General features: G+C 41.5%; 1 protein-coding gene across 1 annotated transcript in view; it reads left to right on the plus strand.

The window, feature by feature from the left end:
• Positions 1 to 8,484, plus strand: part of slc6a3 (solute carrier family 6 member 3) — a 42,063-nt gene extending 33,579 nt beyond the window's left edge. Inside the window, exons 13-16 of the mRNA XM_052515362.1 lie at positions 2,859 to 2,959; positions 3,912 to 4,079; positions 4,853 to 4,924; positions 8,410 to 8,484. Of these exons, the coding sequence (XP_052371322.1) occupies positions 2,859 to 2,959; positions 3,912 to 4,079; positions 4,853 to 4,924; positions 8,410 to 8,433 (365 nt within the window). The 3' untranslated portion in view covers positions 8,434 to 8,484. The remainder of the gene's footprint in view (positions 1 to 2,858; positions 2,960 to 3,911; positions 4,080 to 4,852; positions 4,925 to 8,409) is intronic.
• Positions 8,485 to 20,949: the final 12,465 nt, after the last annotated feature.

A 20,949-nucleotide genomic window follows, 5' to 3' on the forward strand; every position in this document is an offset into this window, starting at 1 on the left:
GCTGTGTTTACCTCACGTTGACTTGTTGCAGATAGACGGCTGTGTTTACCTCACGTTGACTTGTTGCAGATAGACGGCTGTGTTTACCTCACGTTGACTTGTTGCAGATAGACGGCTGTGTTTACCTCAGGTTGACTTGTTGCAGATAGACGGCTGTGTTTACCTCACGTTGACTTGTTGCAGATATACGGCTGTGTTTACCTCACGTTGACTTGTTGCAGATAGACGGCTGTGTTTACCTCACGTTGACTTGTTGCAGATAGACGCCTGTGTTTACCTCACGTTGACTTGTTGCAGATAGACGGCTGTGTTTACCTCAGGTTGACTTGTTGCAGATAGACGGCTGTGTTTACCTCAGGTTGACTTGTTGCAGATAGACGGCTGTGTTTACCTCAGGTTGACTTGTTGCAGATAGACGGCTGTGTTTACCTCAGGTTGACTTGTTGCAGATAGACGGCTGTGTTTACCTCAGGTTGACTTGTTGCAGATAGACGGCTGTGTTTACCTCACGTTGACTTGTTGCAGATAGACGGCTGTGTTTACCTCAGGTTGACTTGTTGCAGATAGACGGCTGTGTTTACCTCAGGTTGACTTGTTGCAGATAGACGGCTGTGTTTACCTCACGTTGACTTGTTGCAGATAGACGCCTGTGTTTACCTCACGTTGACTTGTTGCAGATAGACGGCTGTGTTTACCTCACGTTGACTTGTTGCAGATAGACGGCTGTGTTTACCTCACGTTGACTTGTTGCAGATAGACGCCTGTGTTTACCTCACGTTGACTTGTTGCAGATAGACGGCTGTGTTTACCTCACGTTGACTTGTTGCAGATAGACGGCTGTGTTTACCTCAGGTTGACTTGTTGCAGATAGACGGCTGTGTTTACCTCAGGTTGACTTGTTGCAGATAGACGGCTGTGTTTACCTCACGTTGACTTGTTGCAGATAGACGGCTGTGTTTACCTCAGGTTGACTTGTTGCAGATAGACGGCTGTGTTTACCTCACGTTGACTTGTTGCAGATAGACGGCTGTGTTTACCTCACGTTGACTTGTTGCAGATAGACGGCTGTGTTTACCTAACGTTGACTTGTTGCAGATAGACGGCTGTGTTTACCTCACGTTGACTTGTTGCAGATAGACGCCTGTGTTTACCTCACGTTGACTTGTTGCAGATAGACGGCTGTGTGTGATGATGTAGTGAACATTACAATAACTTTTGATGTTCAATTCCCATGTCCTGAAAGAAAAAATGGATTCCCTTCACATGTTCAACTTTACTGACAATTTTGTCACAACAAATGTGTCGTTATATGGTATGCGTGTCGGGCGGGGCAGGGATGTGTGTGTGTGTGTCTCGGGCGGGGCAGGGATGTGTGTGTGTGTGTGTCGGGCGGGGCAGGGTTGTGTGTGTGTGTGTGTCCACTCTGGTCTTGACACGTGTGCTCTAGTCAACAGTGCAGGTAGGCTACCTTCAGAGATAATCTAGTCAACAGTGCAGGTAGGCTACCATCAGAGATAATCTAGTCAACAGTGCAGGTAGGCTACCTTCAGAGATAATCTAGTCAACAGTGCAGGTAGGCTACCTTCAGAGATAATCTAGTCAACAGTGCAGGTAGGCTACCTTCAGAGATAATCTAGTCAACAGATAGATTTGTATTTGTCAAACGGCAGCCAAGCCTCAATCATCATGTCACCAGAATAAGACCCTCGGTGTTTATTGAAAAGGCGCATTAAAAGCTCATCACCGTATTTTCGTCTTTCCTTTACACTTTCTTGTGTGACACTACAGTACGACGAGCAACTTGCTTTGCTCAGACAACATTGACGTTATCTGAGAGCCCACAGGCATTGTTTTACAGCAACGTCTCCAATGCTCACTTCTGGTTTAGACTGCTAGTCTGATCTACTATACTGCTGGTCAGGGGGTCCAGACAGTGCTGTGTGTGTGTGTGTGTGTGTGTGTGTGTGTGTGTGTGTGTGTGTGTGTGTGTGTGTGTGTGTGTGTGTGTGTGTGTGTGTGTGTGTGTATGTGCGTGCGTGTGCATTCATGTGTGTGTTTGTGTATGTCTAACCAGCCTTGTGGCTCGGGGTCAGTGTGGTCAGCTTGCTGCCCTGCCGTGGTGGCCTCAGCCTGGGAGGGCAGACTACTTTAGCCCCAGGCTTCTCCGGGCCTTTTCCCTGGCTCCATCTCTACTGACAGGTGGCTGTGGCACCCTGTGCCCTCCACAGGAACAGCTGCCTGCTCTCCATAGGCTCCAGTCACATTGGGATTATTCCTGGGCTTTGAGAAGTGCCTCCCAGGCAAGGAACAAAGAGAGAAGGTTGAGTGAGGAGAAGCCCAGATGGGGAAAGCGACTTGATGCGAGTGGTATTAAACACGCTACCAGAATGTTAATATCCTTGTATTTCAAATTTACTGTCGTTTCCTCCGGAGCGAGAGAACACAAAGACAACTATTGTTCATCCACAAGGCTTCCTGTCTGCTGTGGTAGAAACCTCTCCTTTCCCTCTCTTTGCTCTGTAAACGATGACTCAAGGGTTTGGATCAGGTTAAGGGTTCAATTCCAATTGAAGGTCGTCAATTCAGAAAGTGATTTGATTTTAAACTTCAAAAATGAAAAGAAAACCTGTTAAAAATAAATAGCTTTTACTTTTAAGTCTATTGAAAATCAAAGGTAAGTCGCTCTGGATAAGAGCGTCTGCTAAATGACTTAAATGTAAATGTAAATGTAAAGGTCTTTTAAAAAAAAAAATACTTCCTGAATTGACAGCTTTCAATTTGAATTGACCCCAACGCTGGTTATAATGACGGACCGTCACACGTTTTGTAACTGCCACGGTTTGAACTCTTCCCTTCAGGAGTGGACCGGTTCAGTGACGACATCGAGGAGATGATCGGACAGAGACCAGGCCTGTACTGGAGACTGTGCTGGAAGTTTGTCAGCCCCTGCTTCCTCCTGGTGAGTTCATGAAGAGAGAAACACCTGGGTCAAACACGGCAAGTATGTTTTAGTTCACCTGGTGCAAAATGGAACCAGGTGAATAGTCCATGCAGCTCTCAGTCATGTCCTTATGACAGCTCTCAGTCATGTCCTTATGGCAGCTCTCAGTCATGTCCTTATGACAGCTCTCAGTCATGTCCTTATGACAGCATCACTTTATTATATTATTATATTATTATTATTATATTAGCTCTCAGTCATGTCCTTATGACAGCTCTCAGTCATGTCCTTATGACAGCTCTCAGTCATGTCCTTATGACAGCTCTCAGTCATGTCCTTATGACAGCTCTCAGTCATGTCCTTATGACAGCTCTCAGTCATGTCCTTATGACAGCTCTCAGTCATGTCCTTATGACAGCTCTCAGTCATGTCCTTATGACAGCTCTCAGTCATGTCCTTATGACAGCTCTCAGTCATGTCCTTATGACAGCTCTCAGTCATGTCCTTATGACAGCTCTCAGTCATGTCCTTATGACAGCTCTCAGTCATGCACACCAAGGTCTAGGCATTAACTACAGTTTGCTAGCTTCAGTAGAGGCTGGTCCATAAGTGTCCTTATGACAGCTCTCAGTCATGTCCTTATGACAGCTCTCAGTCATGTCCTTATGACAGCTCTCAGTCATGTCCTTATGACAGCTCTCAGTCATGTCCTTATGACAGCTCTCAGTCATGTCCTTATGACAGCTCTCAGTCATGTCCTTATGACAGCTCTCAGTCATGTCCTTATGACAGCTCTCAGTCATGTCCTTATGACAGCTCTTAGTCTTGTCCTTATGACAGCTCTCAGTCATGCACACCAAGGTCTAGGCACTAACTACAGTTTGCTAGCTTCAGTAAAAGCTAGTCCATAAGTGTCCTTATGACTTGAAACAGGAAAGTGTCCTAACCCCAAAACCCTCTGTTTCTCCAGTTCATGGTGGTGGTGAGCTTCGCGACCTTTAACCCTCCTAACTACGGGACGTACACGTTTCCCATATGGGCCAACATGATTGGCTGGTGCTTGGCTATATCCTCCATGACCATGGTGCCTCTCTATGCCATCTACAAGATGTGCACCTTACCTGGAAAGTTCTGCGATGTAAGTCTGGTTTATATAAGTCTGGTTTATATAAGTCTGGTTTATATAAGTGGGAAGTCTGGTTGATATAAGTCTGGTTGATATAAATCTGGTTGATATAAGTCTGGTTTATAAAAGTCTGGTTAATGTAAGTCTGGTTTATATAAGTCTGGTTTATATAAGTCTGGTTTATATAAGTTTGGTTTATATAAGTCTGGTTGATATAAGTCTGGTTGATATAAGTCTGGTTTATATAAGTCTGGTTTATATAAGTCTGGTTTATATAAGTCTGGTTTATATAAGTCTGGTTTATATAAGTCTGGTTGATATAAGTCTGGTTTATATAAGTCTGGTTTATATTAGTGGGAAGTCTGGTTTATATAAGTCTGGTTTATATAAGTCTGGTTTATACTAGTGGGAAGTCTGGTTTATATAAGTCTGGTTTATATAAGTCTGGTTGATATAAGTCTGTTTGATATAAGTCTGGTTTATATAAGTCTGGTTGATATAAGTCTGGTTGATATAAGTGGGAAGTCTGGTTTGTATTGATATATGCTGCTATGGTGATTAAGCAGACACCTTTAACCAAAGTGATGCCCACTTTTATCAACATCAATGCACAGAAATGTCAACACTGACAGTGAAACATATATATTCGGTATGTGAGCAATATGGTTGATGAGCTATAACATCACCAGCAAATCTGAATATCCCAGCTTGGTAATTAATGCACAATGATTTGTATAATGAAGACAAGTTAGTTTCTTTGGTAAGTGATTCCTGTCTTCCTGTAGAGACTGGCCTACGCCATAACGCCTGAGCACGAACACCACCTGGTGGATAACGGAGAAGTTAGGAGGTTTACGGTAAGCTGCTCTTCACTGTTTACTTGACATTACTTAACCTGCCCTACTTATCTTACCCTACCTTATCTTACCTTACCTTACCTTACCTTACCTTACCTTACCCTACCTTACCTTACCTTACCTTACCTTACCTTACCTTACCTTACCTTACCTTACCTTAGCCTACCCTACCTTACCTTACCTTACTCTACACTACCTTACCTTACCTTACCCCACCTTACCTTACCTTGCCCTACACTACCTTACCTTACCTTACCTTACCTTACCTTACCTTACCTTACCCTACCTTACCTTACCTTACCCTACCTTACCTTACCTTACCCTACCTTACCTTACCTTACCTTACCTTACCCTACCTTACCTTACCTTACCTACCCTACCTTACCTTACCTTACCTTACCTTACCTTACCTTACCTTACCTTACCTTACCTTACCTTACCTTACCCTACCTTACCTTACCTTACCTTATCCTACCTTACCTTACCCTTACCCTTACCTTACCTTACCTTACCTTACCTTACCTTACCCAACCCTACCCTACCTTACCTTACCTTACCTTACCTTACCCTACCCTACCCTACCCTACCCTACCCTACCCTACCTTACCCTACCCTACCTTACCTTACCCTACCTTACCTTACCTTACCCCCCTACCCTACCCTACCCTACCCTACCCTACCTTACCCTACCCTACCCTACCTTACCTTACCTTACCTTACCTTACCCTACCTTACCCTACCCTACCCTACCCTACCACCCTACCCTACCCTACCTTACCTTACCTTATCCTACCTTACCTTACCTTACCTTACCTTACCTTACCTTACCTTACCCTACCTTACCTTACCCTACCCTACCTTACCTTACCTTACCTTACCTTACCTTACCCTACCCTACCTTACCTTACCTTACCTTACCCTACCCTACCTTACCTTACCCTTACCCCTACCTTACCTTACCTTACCTTACCCTACCCTACCCTACCCTACCTTACCTTACCTTACCCTTACCCTACCCTACCTTACCTTACCTTACCCTACCTTACCCTACCTTACCTTACCTTACCTTACCTTACCCTACCCTACCCTACCTTACCTTACCTTACCTTACCCTACCCTACCCTACCCCCTACCTTACCCTACCTTACCTTACCTTACCTTACCCTACCCTACCTTACCTTACCCTACCCTACCCTACCCTACCCTACCTTACCCTTACCTTACCTTACCTTACCTTACCTTACCTTACCTTACCTTACCTTACCCTACCCTACCTTACCCTACCTTACCTTACCTTACCTTACCTTACCTTACCTTACCTTACCTTACCCTACCCTACCTTACCCTACCTTACCTACCTTACCTTACCTTACCTTACCTTACCTTACCCTACCCTACCCTACCCTACCCTACCCTACCCTACCTTACCTTACCTTACCTTACCCTACCCTACCTTACCCTACCCTACCCTACCCTACCTTACCTTACCTTACCCTACCCTACCTTACCTTACCTTACCCTACCCTACCCTACCTTACCCTACCTTACCTTACCTTACCTTACCTTACCCTACCTTACCTTACCCTACCCTACCCTACCTTACCTTACCTTACCTTACCTTACCTTACCTTACCCTACCCTACCCTACCCTACCCTACCCTTACCTTACCTTACCTTACCTTACCTTACCTTACCTTACCTTACCCTACCTTACCTTACCCTACCCTACCCTACCTTACCCTACCTTACCTTACCTTACCTTACCTTACCCTACCCTACCCTACCTTACCCTACCTTACCTACCCTACCTTACCTTACCTTACCTTACCTTACCTTACCTTACCCTACCCTACCTTACCTTACCTTACCCTACCCTACCCTACCCTACCCTACCTTACCCTACCTTACCTTACCTTACCTTACCTTTTACCTTACCCTACCCTACCTTACCCTTACCTTACCTTACCTTACCTTACCTTACAATACCCTACCCTACCTTACCTTACCTTACCCTACCCTACCTTACCTTACCTTACCCTTACCCTACCCTACCCTACCTTACCTTACCTTACCCTACATTTACCCTACCTTACCCCTACCTTACCTTACCTTACCTTACCTTACCTTACCCTACCCTATTTACCTTACCTTACCTTACCCTACCCTACCTTACCCTACCTACCCTACCCTACCTTACCTTACCTTACCTTACCCTACCCTACCTTACCTTACCTTATTATCCTACCTTACCTTACCTTATTACCCTACCTTACCTTACCCTACCCTACCCTACCTTACCTTACCTTACTTACCTTACCCTACCCCTACCCTACCTTACCTTACCTACCCTAAAATACCCTACCTTACCTTACCTTACCTTACCTTACCTTACCCTACCCTACCCTACCTTACCTTACCCTTACCCTACCCTACCTTACTACCCTACCCTACCCTACCCTACCTTACCTTACCTTACCCTACCCTACCCTACCCTACCTTACCCTACCTTACCTTACCTTACCTTACCTTACCTTACCTTACCTTACCTTACCTACCCTACCTTACCCTACCCTACCTTACCTTACCTTACCTTACCTTACCTTACCTTACCTTACCCTACCTTACCTTACCCTACCCTACCTTACCTTACCTTACCTTACCTTACCTTACCTACCCTACCCTACCCTACCCTACCTTACCTTACCTTACCTTACCTTACCCTACCCTACCTTACCCTACCCTACCCTACCCTACCTTACCTTACCTTACCCTACCCTACCTTACCTTACCTTACCTTACCTTACCCTACCTTACCCTACCTTACCTTTACCTTACCTTACCTTACCTTACCCTACCTTACCTTTACCCTACCCTACCCTACCTTACCCTACCTTACCTTACCTTACCTTACCCTACTACCTACCTTACCCCTTACCTTTACCTTACCTTACCTTACCTTACCTTACCTTACCTTACCTTACCTTACCTTACCTTACCTTACCTTACCCTACCCTACCTTACCCCTACCCTACCCTACCCTACCTTACCCTACCTTACCTTACCTTACCTTACCTTACCTTACCTTACCCTACCCTTACCCTACCTTACCCTACCTTACCTTACCTTACCTACCTTACCTTACCTTACCTTACCTTACCCTACCCTACCCTACCCTACCCTTACCTACCCTACTTACCTACCCTACCCTACCTTACCTTACCTTACCTTACCCTAACCTACCCTACCCTACCCTACCTTACCCTACCTTACCTTACCTTACCTTACCTTACCTTACCTTACCCTTACCTACCCTACCTTACCCTACCTTACCTTACCTTACCTTACCTTACCCTACCCTACCCTACCCCTACCCTACCCTACCCTACCCTACCTTACCTTACCTTACCTTACCTTACCCTACCCTACCCTACCTTACCTTACCCTACCTTAGTGTATTTATTGTCCTTTCCTATTGGTTTCCACAGCTCCAACACTGGATGGTGATCTGAGCCCAGGAAGAAGACAGGGGTCTGTTCACATGGAGGATGGATGGATGGATGGATAGAGGGAGGGAGGGTGGAGGGAGAGAGAGAGAGAGAGAGAGAGAGAGAGAGAGAGAGAGAGAGAGAGAGAGAGAGAGAGAGAGAGAGAGAGAGAGAGAGAGAGAGAGAGAGAGAGAGAGGAGGGGGGAGATGGATAGAGTGAGTGATGGATGGCTAGAGAGAGGGGAGGATGGATGGATAGAGTGAGGGATGGAGGGATAGAGTGAGGGATGGATGGAGGGATAGAGTGAGGGATGGATGGCTAGAAGGAGGCACAGCAGACATGTGAAGAGAGTTTATACTGTAACAAGAGGAGAGAGAAGTGTTTGAAATGCCAACCAAGCTGTCAAATCGTAGTGGTCTTTAATTTCCTCAATGGACGTGTGGTTGTGTGTTGTGATCTCAATCAGGATGTTGGTTGACGTTCGGTAAAAAATATCAATCTTAAACAATGACTGTTATGATTATGGATAATACACCAATATAATCATGTTTATTTTGTGAGCTGAGAAAAATCTGAGCATTTAGGTTTAGTGTAAAATCCTGATGAAAAATATGATATGATTTAATCTGTTGTAGAGGTAACTAAGAGAAATAGTATTTATTTACAGAAACAACATAGCCAATAACAAAATGACATTACTGTATTCAACTGTATGATGAAAGTGTACATGTTCTAAGTTAAGTTTGTGACAACATATACCCGTTACATAGTAAGCTAGCTAAAATGTGTTGTCTGTTACTTCTCTTCTGAAAATGTTTTCAAATGTACCGGGGGGGTCCAAAACAATTGACACCCTTGATAAAGATGAGAAAAAATAAATATTAAATAAATTATCTAAATACTGAGCTATATTGTATATTCATTTTTTTATTTTTATTATTTTATACTAATACAATTGCTCAGAGAAAGAGATTTTGTTTAAACTTTTTCCTCAAAGGTAGGCGTCAAAATAATTGACACACATGTCTTGGTACTGAATAAAGTTAATTTTGCCGTTGACCTTGTGAACAAGGATCCCAGGACGAATGGAGGCTAAACAGCCCCATAACATCACAGATCCACCACCACGTTTGACAGTAGGTAAACAGCTTTATTTTCATGTCAACCAACAGATGTATACACCTGTAATTTGATACATGGCACTGGCACATGGACTGGAACCGGTGCTTTGGTCAGATGACATGGAAATAAATATATCTGGCCACGTACACCAGTGGTGGGCTGTCTTGAGATGGTATTAAATGTAACCAATAGAGGGGCTTGTATTGTCTTGAGATGGTATTAAATGTAACCAATAGAGGGGCTTGTACTGTCTTGAGATGGTATCAAATGTAACCAATAGAGGGGCTTGTATTGTCTTGAGATGGTATCAAATGTAACCAATAGAGGGGCTTGTATTGTCTTGAGATGGTATTAAATGTAACCAATAGAGGGGCTTGTATTATCTTGAGATGGTATTAAATGTAACCAATAGAGGGGCTTGTATTGTCTTGAGATGGTATTAAATGTAACCAATAGAGGGGCTTGTATTGTCTTGAGATGGTTTTAAATGTAACCAATAGAGGGGCTTGTATTGTCTTGAGATGGTATTAAATGTAACCAATAGAGGGGCTTGTATTGTCTTGAGATGGTATTAAATGTAACCAATAGAGGGGCTTGTATTGTCTTGAGATGGTATTAAATGTAACCAATAGAGGGGCTTGTATTGTCTTGAGATGGTATTAAATGTAACCAATAGAGGGGCTTGTATTATCTTGAGATGGTATTAAATGTAACCAATAGAGGGGCTTGTATTATCTTGAGATGGTATTAAATGTAACCAATAGAGGGGCTTGTATTGTCTTGAGATGGTATTAAATGTAACCAATAGAGGGGCTTGTATTGTCTTGAGATGGTATTAAATGTAACCAATAGAGGGGCTTGTATTGTCTTGAGATGGTATTAAATGTAACCAATAGAGGGGCTTGTATTGTCTTGAGATGGTATCAAATGTAACCAATAGAGGGGCTTGTATTGTCTTGAGATGGTATTAAATGTAACCAATAGAGGGGCTTGTATTATCTTGAGATGGTATTAAATGTAACCAATAGAGGGGCTTGTATTGTCTTGAGATGGTATCAAATGTAACCAATAGAGGGGCTTGTATTGTCTTGAGATGGTATCAAATGTAACCAATAGAGGGGCTTGTATTGTCTTGAGATGGTATTAAATGTAACCAATAGAGGGGCTTGTATTGTCTTGAGATGGTATCAAATGTAACCAATAGAGGGGCTTGTATTGTCTTGAGATGGTATTAAATGTAACCAATAGAGGGGCTTGTATTGTCTTGAGATGGTATTAAATGTAACCAATAGAGGGGCTTGTATTGTCTTGAGATGGTTTTAAATGTAACCAATAGAGGGGCTTGTATTGTCTTGAGATGGTATTAAATGTAACCAATAGAGGGGCTTGTATTGTCTTGAGATGGTATTAAATGTAACCAATAGAGGGGCTTGTATTGTCTTGAGATGGTATTAAATGTAACCAATAGAGGGGCTTGTATTGTCTTGAGATGGTTTCAAATGTAACTTTTAGAGGGGCTTGTATTGTCTTGAGATGGTATTAAATGTAACCAATAGAGGGGCTTGTATTGTCTTGAGATGGTATTAAATGTAACCAATAGAGGGGCTTGTATTGTCTTGAGATGGTTTCAAATGTAACTTTTAGAGGGGCTTGTATTGTCTTGAGATGGTATTAAATGTAACCAATAGAGGGGCTTGTATTGTCTTGAGATGGTATTAAATGTAACCAATAGAGGGGCTTGTATTGTCTTGAGATGGTATCAAATGTAACCAATAGAGGGGCTTGTATTGTCTTGAGATGGTATTAAATGTAACCAATAGAGGGGCTTGTATTGTCTTGAGATGGTATTAAATGTAACCAATAGAGGGGCTTGTATTGTCTTGAAATGGTATTAAATGTAACCAATAGAGGGGCTTGTATTGTCTTGAGATGGTATCAAATGTAACCAATAGAGGGGCTTGTATTGTCTTGAGATGGTATTAAATGTAACCAATAGAGGGGCTTGTATTGTCTTGAGATGGTATCAAATGTAACCAATAGAGGGGCTTGTATTGTCTTGAGATGGTATTAAATGTAACCAATAGGGGCTTGTATTGTCTTGAGAGGGTATTAAATGAGATGGTATTTGACGAGATGTTTATGTGCTCATGTAACGGATGTGAAATGGCTCGCTAGTTAGCGGTGGTGCTAAATAGTGTTTCAATCAGGGACGTCACTTGCTCTGAGACCTTGAAGTAGTGGTTCCCCTTGCTCTGCAAGGGCTGCGGCTTTTGTGGAGCGATGGGTAACGATGCTTCGAGGGTGACTGTTGTTAATGTGTGCAGAGGGTCCCTGGTTCGCGCCCGGGTATGGGCGAGGGGACGGTCTAAAGTTATACTGTTACACTCATGCTGAGGAGGAAGTGGTACCTTGAGGTGTTTTATTTTCTACTGTTAATCACAAAAATACTAAATAAAGTTTGCCAGGTAAAATCTTCAATATTCAAAACATGTACTATGCTGGGTGAGTATGCAATACAATACAAGGCATGTCGCAGTGTCTGTTCGGGGCCCCTGGTTTACCTAATGGTTGTTTTACACTGCTAGTAACACTGGTGATCATTGCAACATTTTGTTTAGGTATGCTCTCTCTCTCTCTCTCTCTCTCTCTCTCTCTCTCTCTCTCTCTCTCTCTCTCTCTCTCTCTCTCTCTCTCTCTCTCTCTCTCTCTCTCTCTCTCTCTCTCCCTCTCTCTCTCTCTCTCTCTCTCTCTCTCTCACTCTCTCTCTCTCTCTCACTCTCTCTCTCTTTCTCTCTCTCTCTCTCTCTCATTGCAACATTTTGTTTAGGTACTCTCTCTCTCTCTCTCTCTCTCTCTCTCTCTCCTTTTCTCTCTCTTTGTCTCTCTCTCTCTCTCTCTCTCTCTCTCTCTCTCTCTCTCTCTCCTCTCTCTCTCTCTCTCTCTCTCTCCTCTCTCTCTCTCTCTCTCTGTCTCTCTCTCTCTCCCTCTCTCTCTCTCTCTCTCTCTCTCTCTCTCCTCTCTCTCTCTCTCTCTCCCCCTCTCTCTCTCATCATAAGTAGTGCATTATACAGAGTGAAGAGGGTCTTGTATTGAAAGCAGAACACGTTATGTATGTGAGTTCCATAGTGCCTTCCATCTCACCTTTCCTAAACGTATCTTGGTCAGGTGCCCCCATGAGCCACAATGCACCTCCATCTGCAGTGGGTAGTGCAACCATCCTCTGAACAATCCAATCAAATCCAATGTTAAACTTCTTCGGGATTGGTGGGTCCCTGCAGGACGGTTGAGCTAACGTAGGCTAATGCGATTAGCATGAGGTTGTAATTAACAAGAACATTTCCCAGGATATAGACATGTCTGATATTGGTAGAAAGCTTAAATTCTTGTTCATTCTAACTGCACTCTCTCTGTCAAATTTACAGTAGCTATTACAGTGAAAGAATATAATGCTATTGTTTGAGGAGAGTTTTGAACATGAAAAGTTGTTAACTTCTTGAGGCACCCATACCGTTAGCGGGATCATTTTCGTCAACATCCGCTGAATTGCAGAGCGCCAAATTCAAATGAAATTACTAAAAATATTTAAAATATTTTGTTGTTAATCCACCTGGCGTGTCAGATTTCAAAAAGCTTTTCGGCGAAAGCTATCCAAGCGTTTATGTAAGGACTTCTCACTCAGCAGACAAAACATTACAAACAGCTAGCAGCAAAGTAGATTGGTCACGAAAGTCAGAAAAGCAATAAAATGAATCGCTTACCTTTGATGATCTTCGGATATTTGCACTCACGAGACTCCCAGTTACACAATAAATGTTCCTTTTCTTCCATAAAGATTATTTTTATATCCAAAATACCTCCATTTGGTTTGCCCGTTATGTTCAGAAATCCAGAGGCTCAAGCGGTCACAACCAGGCAGACGAAAATTCCAAAAGGTATCCGTAAAGTTCGTAGAAACATGTCAAATGTTTTTTATAATCAATCCTCAGGTTGTTTTTAAACAAATATAATCGATAATATTTCAACCCGACTGTACCTTCTTCAATAGGAGAGAGAGAAATTGTCTGCTCCAAGTTGTTGCGCATGCAAAACGCTGCTGGCACCCAGCCATACAATGACGCGATGTGATCTTTCTCGGTCATTTTTCAAAATAAAAGCCCGAAACTATGTCTAAAGACTGTTCAGAACATGTGGAAGCCATAGGAAAATGAATCTGGTTGATATCCCTTTAAATGGAGCGAAGGCAGGCAATGGAACAGAGGGCTTTCAGGAAAAACAGCACTTCCTGGTTGGATTTTCCTCAGGTTTTCGCCTGCAATATCAGTTCTGTTATACTCACAGACAATATTTTGAAAGTTTTGGAAACTTTAGAGTGTTTTCCTCAGGTTTTCGCCTGCAATATCAGTTCTGTTATACTCACAGACAATATTTTGAAAGTTTTGGAAACTTTAGAGTGTTTTCTATCCTAATCTGACAATTATATGCATATTCTAGATTGTGGGGCTGAGAAATAGGCCGTTTCAGAATAATACACTGTGGCCGTTCTCTTGCATTTCAAAGATGATGGTACAAAAAAAAATACTAAAGTTGTTTTCTTTGTATTATCTTTTACCAGATCTATTGTGTTATATTCTCCTACATTCCTTTCACATTTCCAGTGTTTCCTTTCAAATGGTACCAAGAAAATGCACATCCCTGCTTCAGGGCCTGAGCTACAGGCAGTTAGATTCGGGGATGTCATTTTAGGCGGAAAAAAATAGAAAAAAAGGGGCGGATCCTTAATTAAGAGGTTTTAAGGAGAGGATTCACTTCAGACAAATGTATGTTTTTGATTGATAACCCCACTTAAACAGACAGAGAGAGAGAGATGCCAGGGACCAACCTTTAGGCTAGAGGCCTTTATCAACAGGACATATAAACCACTCTAGACCTTTATACACTGTTCTGCATCCCTTCAACATCTCTGCAGGCAAAACACAGGCTACAGACATATAAACCACTCTAGACCTTATACACTGTTCTGCATCCCTTCAACAGACAATTGTGTTTAATCTGTACAAAATGACTACCTGAAATAGGTTTTCTCTTTAAGACAAATTTTTAGAACACATTCTTATTTTCAATGACGGCCTGGGAACAGTGGGTTAAGTGCCCGTTCAGGGGCAGAACGACAGATTTGTACCTTGTCAGCTCAGGGGTTTGAACTCACAACCTTCCGGTTACTAGTCCAACGCTCTAACCACTAGGCTACGCTACCTGAAATAGGTTTTCTCTTTAAGACAAAGATAGACATTAAAGTCATGTTTGCCAGAAGGACAACATCAACAGCTCAGTAAAGGTAATTGGTTTGGCCTTTTCCAGATATCTGGAACAGTACTGAATTCACTCAGTTCATTATGTGAGGAGTCACAATACACTACAACACAATACAATACCATACCATACAATACAATACAACACAATACAATACCATACAATACCATACAATACAATACCATACCATACAATACAATACAACACAATACAATACCATACAATACCATACAATACAATACAATACCATACAATACAATACAATACAACACAATACCATACAATACCATACCATACAATACAATACAACACAATACAATACCATACAATACCATACAATACAATACCATACCATACAATACAATACAACACAATACAATACCATACAATACAATACAATACAATACACTACAACACAATACAATACCATACAATACCATACAATACAATACAACACAATACAATACAATACAATACCATACAATACAATACAACACAATACAATACCATACAATACCATACAATACAATACAACACAATACCATACAATACAATACAATACAATACAACACAATACAATACCATACAATACAATACAACACAATACAATACCATACAATACCATACAATACAATACAATACAACACAATACAATACCATACAATACCATACAATACAATACAATACACTACAACAAAATACAATACAACACAATACCATACAATACAATACAATACAACACAATACAATACCATACAATACAATACAATACAATACACTACAACACAATACAATACCATACAATACCATACAATACACTACAACACAATACAATACCATACAATACAATACAATACAACACAATACAATACCATACAATACAATACAATACAATACAATACACTACAACACAATACAATACCATACAATACCATACAATACAATACAATACAATACAATACAACACAATACCATACCATACAATACAATACAATACAATACAATACAATACACTACAACACAATACAATACCATACAATACCATACAATACAATACAATACACTACAACACAATACAATACCATACAATACCATACAATACAATACAATACAATACAACACAATACAATACCATACAATACCATACAATACAATACCATACAACACAACAACACTACAACACAACACAAAACAACACCACAACACAACACCACAACACAACACAACACAACACCACAACACAACACCACAACACAAAACAACACCACACCACAACACAAAACAACAACACACCACAACACAAAACAACACAACACCACAACACAAAACAACACCACAACACAAAACAACACCACAACACAAAACAACACCACAACACAAAACAACACCACAACACAACACCACAACACAAAACAACACAACACAAAACAACACCACAACACAACACAACACCACAACACAAAACAACACAACACAAAACAACACCACAACACAACACCACAACACAACACAACACCACAACACAACACCACAACACAAAACAACACAACACAAAACAACACCACAACACAAAACAACACCACAACACAAAACAACACCACAACACAACACCACAACACAAAACAACACAACACAAAACAACACCACAACACAAAACAACACCACAACACAAAACAACACCACAAAACAACACCACAACACAAAACAACACCACAACACAAAACAACACCACAACACAACACCACAACACAAAACAACACCACAACACAACACCACAACACAAAACAACACCACAACACAAAACAACACCACAACACAACACCACAACACAAAACAACACAACACAAAACAACACCACAACACAAAACAACACCACAACACAAAACAACACCACAAAACAACACCACAACACAAAACAACACCACAAAACAACACCACAACACAAAACCACACCACAACACTACAACACAACACAAAACAACACCACAACACAAAACAACACCACAACACAAAACAACACCACAACACAACACCACAACACAAAACAACACCACAACACAACACCACAACACAAAACAACACCACAACACAAAACAACACAACACAAAAACAACACCACAACACAAAACAACACCACAACACAACACCACAACACAAAACAACACCACAACACAACACCACAACACAAAACAACACCACAAAACAACACCACAACACAAAACAACACCACAACACAAAACAACACCACAACACAACAACACAACACAAAACAACACCACAACACAAAACAACACCACAACACAACACCACAACACAAAACAACACCACACCACAACACAAAACAACACCACAACACTACACAAAACAACACCACAACACAAAACAACACCACAAAACAACACCACAACACAACAACACAACACAAAACAACACCACAACACAACACCACAACACAAAACAACACCACAAAACAACACCACAACACAAAACAACACCACAACACAAAACAACACCACAACACAACAACACAACACAAAACAACACCACAACACAAAACAACACCACAACACAACACCACAACACAAAACAACACCACACCACAACACAAAACAACACCACAACACTACACAAAACAACACCACAACACAAAACAACACCACAACACAAAACAACACCACAACACAACACCACAACACAACACCACAACACAACACAAAACAACAACACAAAACAACACCACAACACAACACCACAACACAACACAACACCACAACACAACAACACAACACAAAACAACACCACAACACAAAACAACACCACAACACAACACCACAACACAAAACAACACCACAACACAAAACAACACCACAAAACAACACCACAACACTACAACACAACACAAAACAACACCACAACACAAAACAACACCACAACACAAAACAACACCACAACACAACACCACAACACAACACCACAACACAACACAAAACAACACCACAACACAAAACAACACCACAACACAACACCACAACACAACACCACAACACAACACCACAACACAACACAAAACAACAACACAAAACAACACCACAAAACAACACCACAACACAACACCACAACACAACACTACAACACAACACAAAACAACACCACAACACAACACAACACCACAACACAACACCACAACACAACACCACAACACAACACTACAACACAACACAAAACAACACCACAACACAACACCACAATACAACACCACAACACAAAACAACACCACAACACAACACCACAACACAAAACAACACCACAACACAAAACAACACCACAACACAAAACAACACCACAACACAACACCACAACACAAAACAACACCACAACACAAAACAACACCACAACACAACACCACAACACAACACCACAACACAACACAACACCACAACACAACACCACAACACAAAACAACACCACAAAACAACACCACAAAACAACACCACAACACAACACCACAACACAAAACAACACCACAACACAACACCACAACACAACACAAAACAACAACACAAAACAACACCACAAAACAACACCACAACACAACACCACAACACAACAGTACAACACAACACAAAACAACACCACAACACAACACAACACCACAACACAACACCACAACACAACACCACAACACAACACTACAACACAACACAAAACAACACCACAACACAACACCACAATACAACACCACAACACAAAACAACACCACAACACAACACCACAACACAAAACAACACCACAACACAAAACAACACCACAACACAAAACAACACCACAACACAACACCACAACACAAAACAACACCACAACACAAAACAACACCACAACACAAAACAACACCACAACACAACACCACAACACAAAACAACACCACAACACAAAACAACACAACACAAAACAACACCACAACACAAAACAACACCACAACACAACACCACAACACAACACAACACCACAACACAACACCACAACACAAAACAACACAACACAACACCACAAAACAACACCACAACACAACACAACAACACAAAACAACACCACAACACAAAACAACACCACAACACAAAACAACACAAAACAACACCACAACACAAAACAACACCACAACACAAAACAACACCACAACACAACACCACAACACAACACCACAACACAACACAAAACAACAACACAACACAACACCACAACACAACACCACAAACACAACAACACCACAACACAACACCACAACACAACACCACAACACAACACCACAACAAAACAACACCACAACACAACACCACACCACAACACAAAACAACAACACAACACCACAAAACCACAACACAACACAAAACAACACCACAAAACAACACCACAACACCACAACACCACAACACAACACAAAACAACACCACAAAACAACACCACAACACAACACCACAACACAACACCACACCACAACACAAAACAACACCACAACACCACAAAACAACACAACACCACAACACCACAACACAACACAAAACAACACCACAAAACAACACCACAACACCACAACACCACAACACAAAACAACACAACACAACACCACAACACAACACCACAACACAACACCACAACACAAAACAACACAACACAACACCACAAAACAACACCACAACACAACACCACAACACAACACCACAAAACAACACCACAAAACAACACCACAACACAAAACAACACAACACAAAACAACACCACAACACAACACAAAACAACACCACAACACAAAACAACACCACAACACAAAACAACACCACAACACAAAACAACACAACACAAAACAACACCACAACACAAAACAACACCACAACACAAAACAACACCACAACACAACACCACAACACAACACCACAACACAACACAAAACAACAACACAACACAACACCACAACACAACACCACAACACAACAACACCACAACACAACACCACAACACAACACCACAACACAACACCACAACAAAACAACACCACAACACAACACCACACCACAACACAAAACAACAACACAACACCACAACACCACAACACAACACAAAACAACACCACAAAACAACACCACAACACCACAACACCACAACACAACACAAAACAACACCACAAAACAACACCACAACACAACACCACAACACAACACCACACCACAACACAAAACAACACCACAACACCACAAAACAACACAACACCACAACACCACAACACAACACAAAACAACACCACAAAACAACACCACAACACCACAACACCACAACACAACACAAAACAACACCACAAAACAACACCACAACACAAAACAACACCACAACACAAAACAACACCACACCACAACACAACACCACAACACAACACCACAACACAACACCACAACACAACACCACAACACAACACCACAACACAAAACAACACCACAACACAAAACAACACCACACCACAAAACAACACCACAACACAAAACAACACCACACCACAAAACAACACCACAACACTACACAAAACAACACCACAACACAAAACAACACCACAACACTACACAAAACAACACCACAACACAAAACAACACCACAACACTACACAAAACAACACCACAACACAAAACAACACCACAACACTACACAAAACAACACCACAACACAAAACAACACCACAACACAAAACAACACTACAACACAAAACAACACCACAACACAAAACAACACCACAACACCACAACACAAAACAACACTACAACACAACACCACAACACAACACCACAACACAAAACAACACTACAACACAAAACAACACCACAACACCACAACACCACAACACAACACAACACAAAACAACACCACAACACAACACCACAACACAACACAACACCACAAAACAACACCACAACACAAAACAACACCACAACACAACACAACACAAAACAACACCACAACACAACACCACAACACAAAACAACACCACAACACAACACCACAACACAACACCACAACACAAAACAACACCACAACACAAAACAACACCACAAAACAACACCACAACA

This window comes from Oncorhynchus keta, unplaced genomic scaffold (assembly GCF_023373465.1).
Source record: "Oncorhynchus keta strain PuntledgeMale-10-30-2019 unplaced genomic scaffold, Oket_V2 Un_scaffold_23910_pilon_pilon, whole genome shotgun sequence".
Taxonomy (NCBI): Eukaryota; Metazoa; Chordata; class Actinopteri; order Salmoniformes; family Salmonidae; genus Oncorhynchus; species Oncorhynchus keta.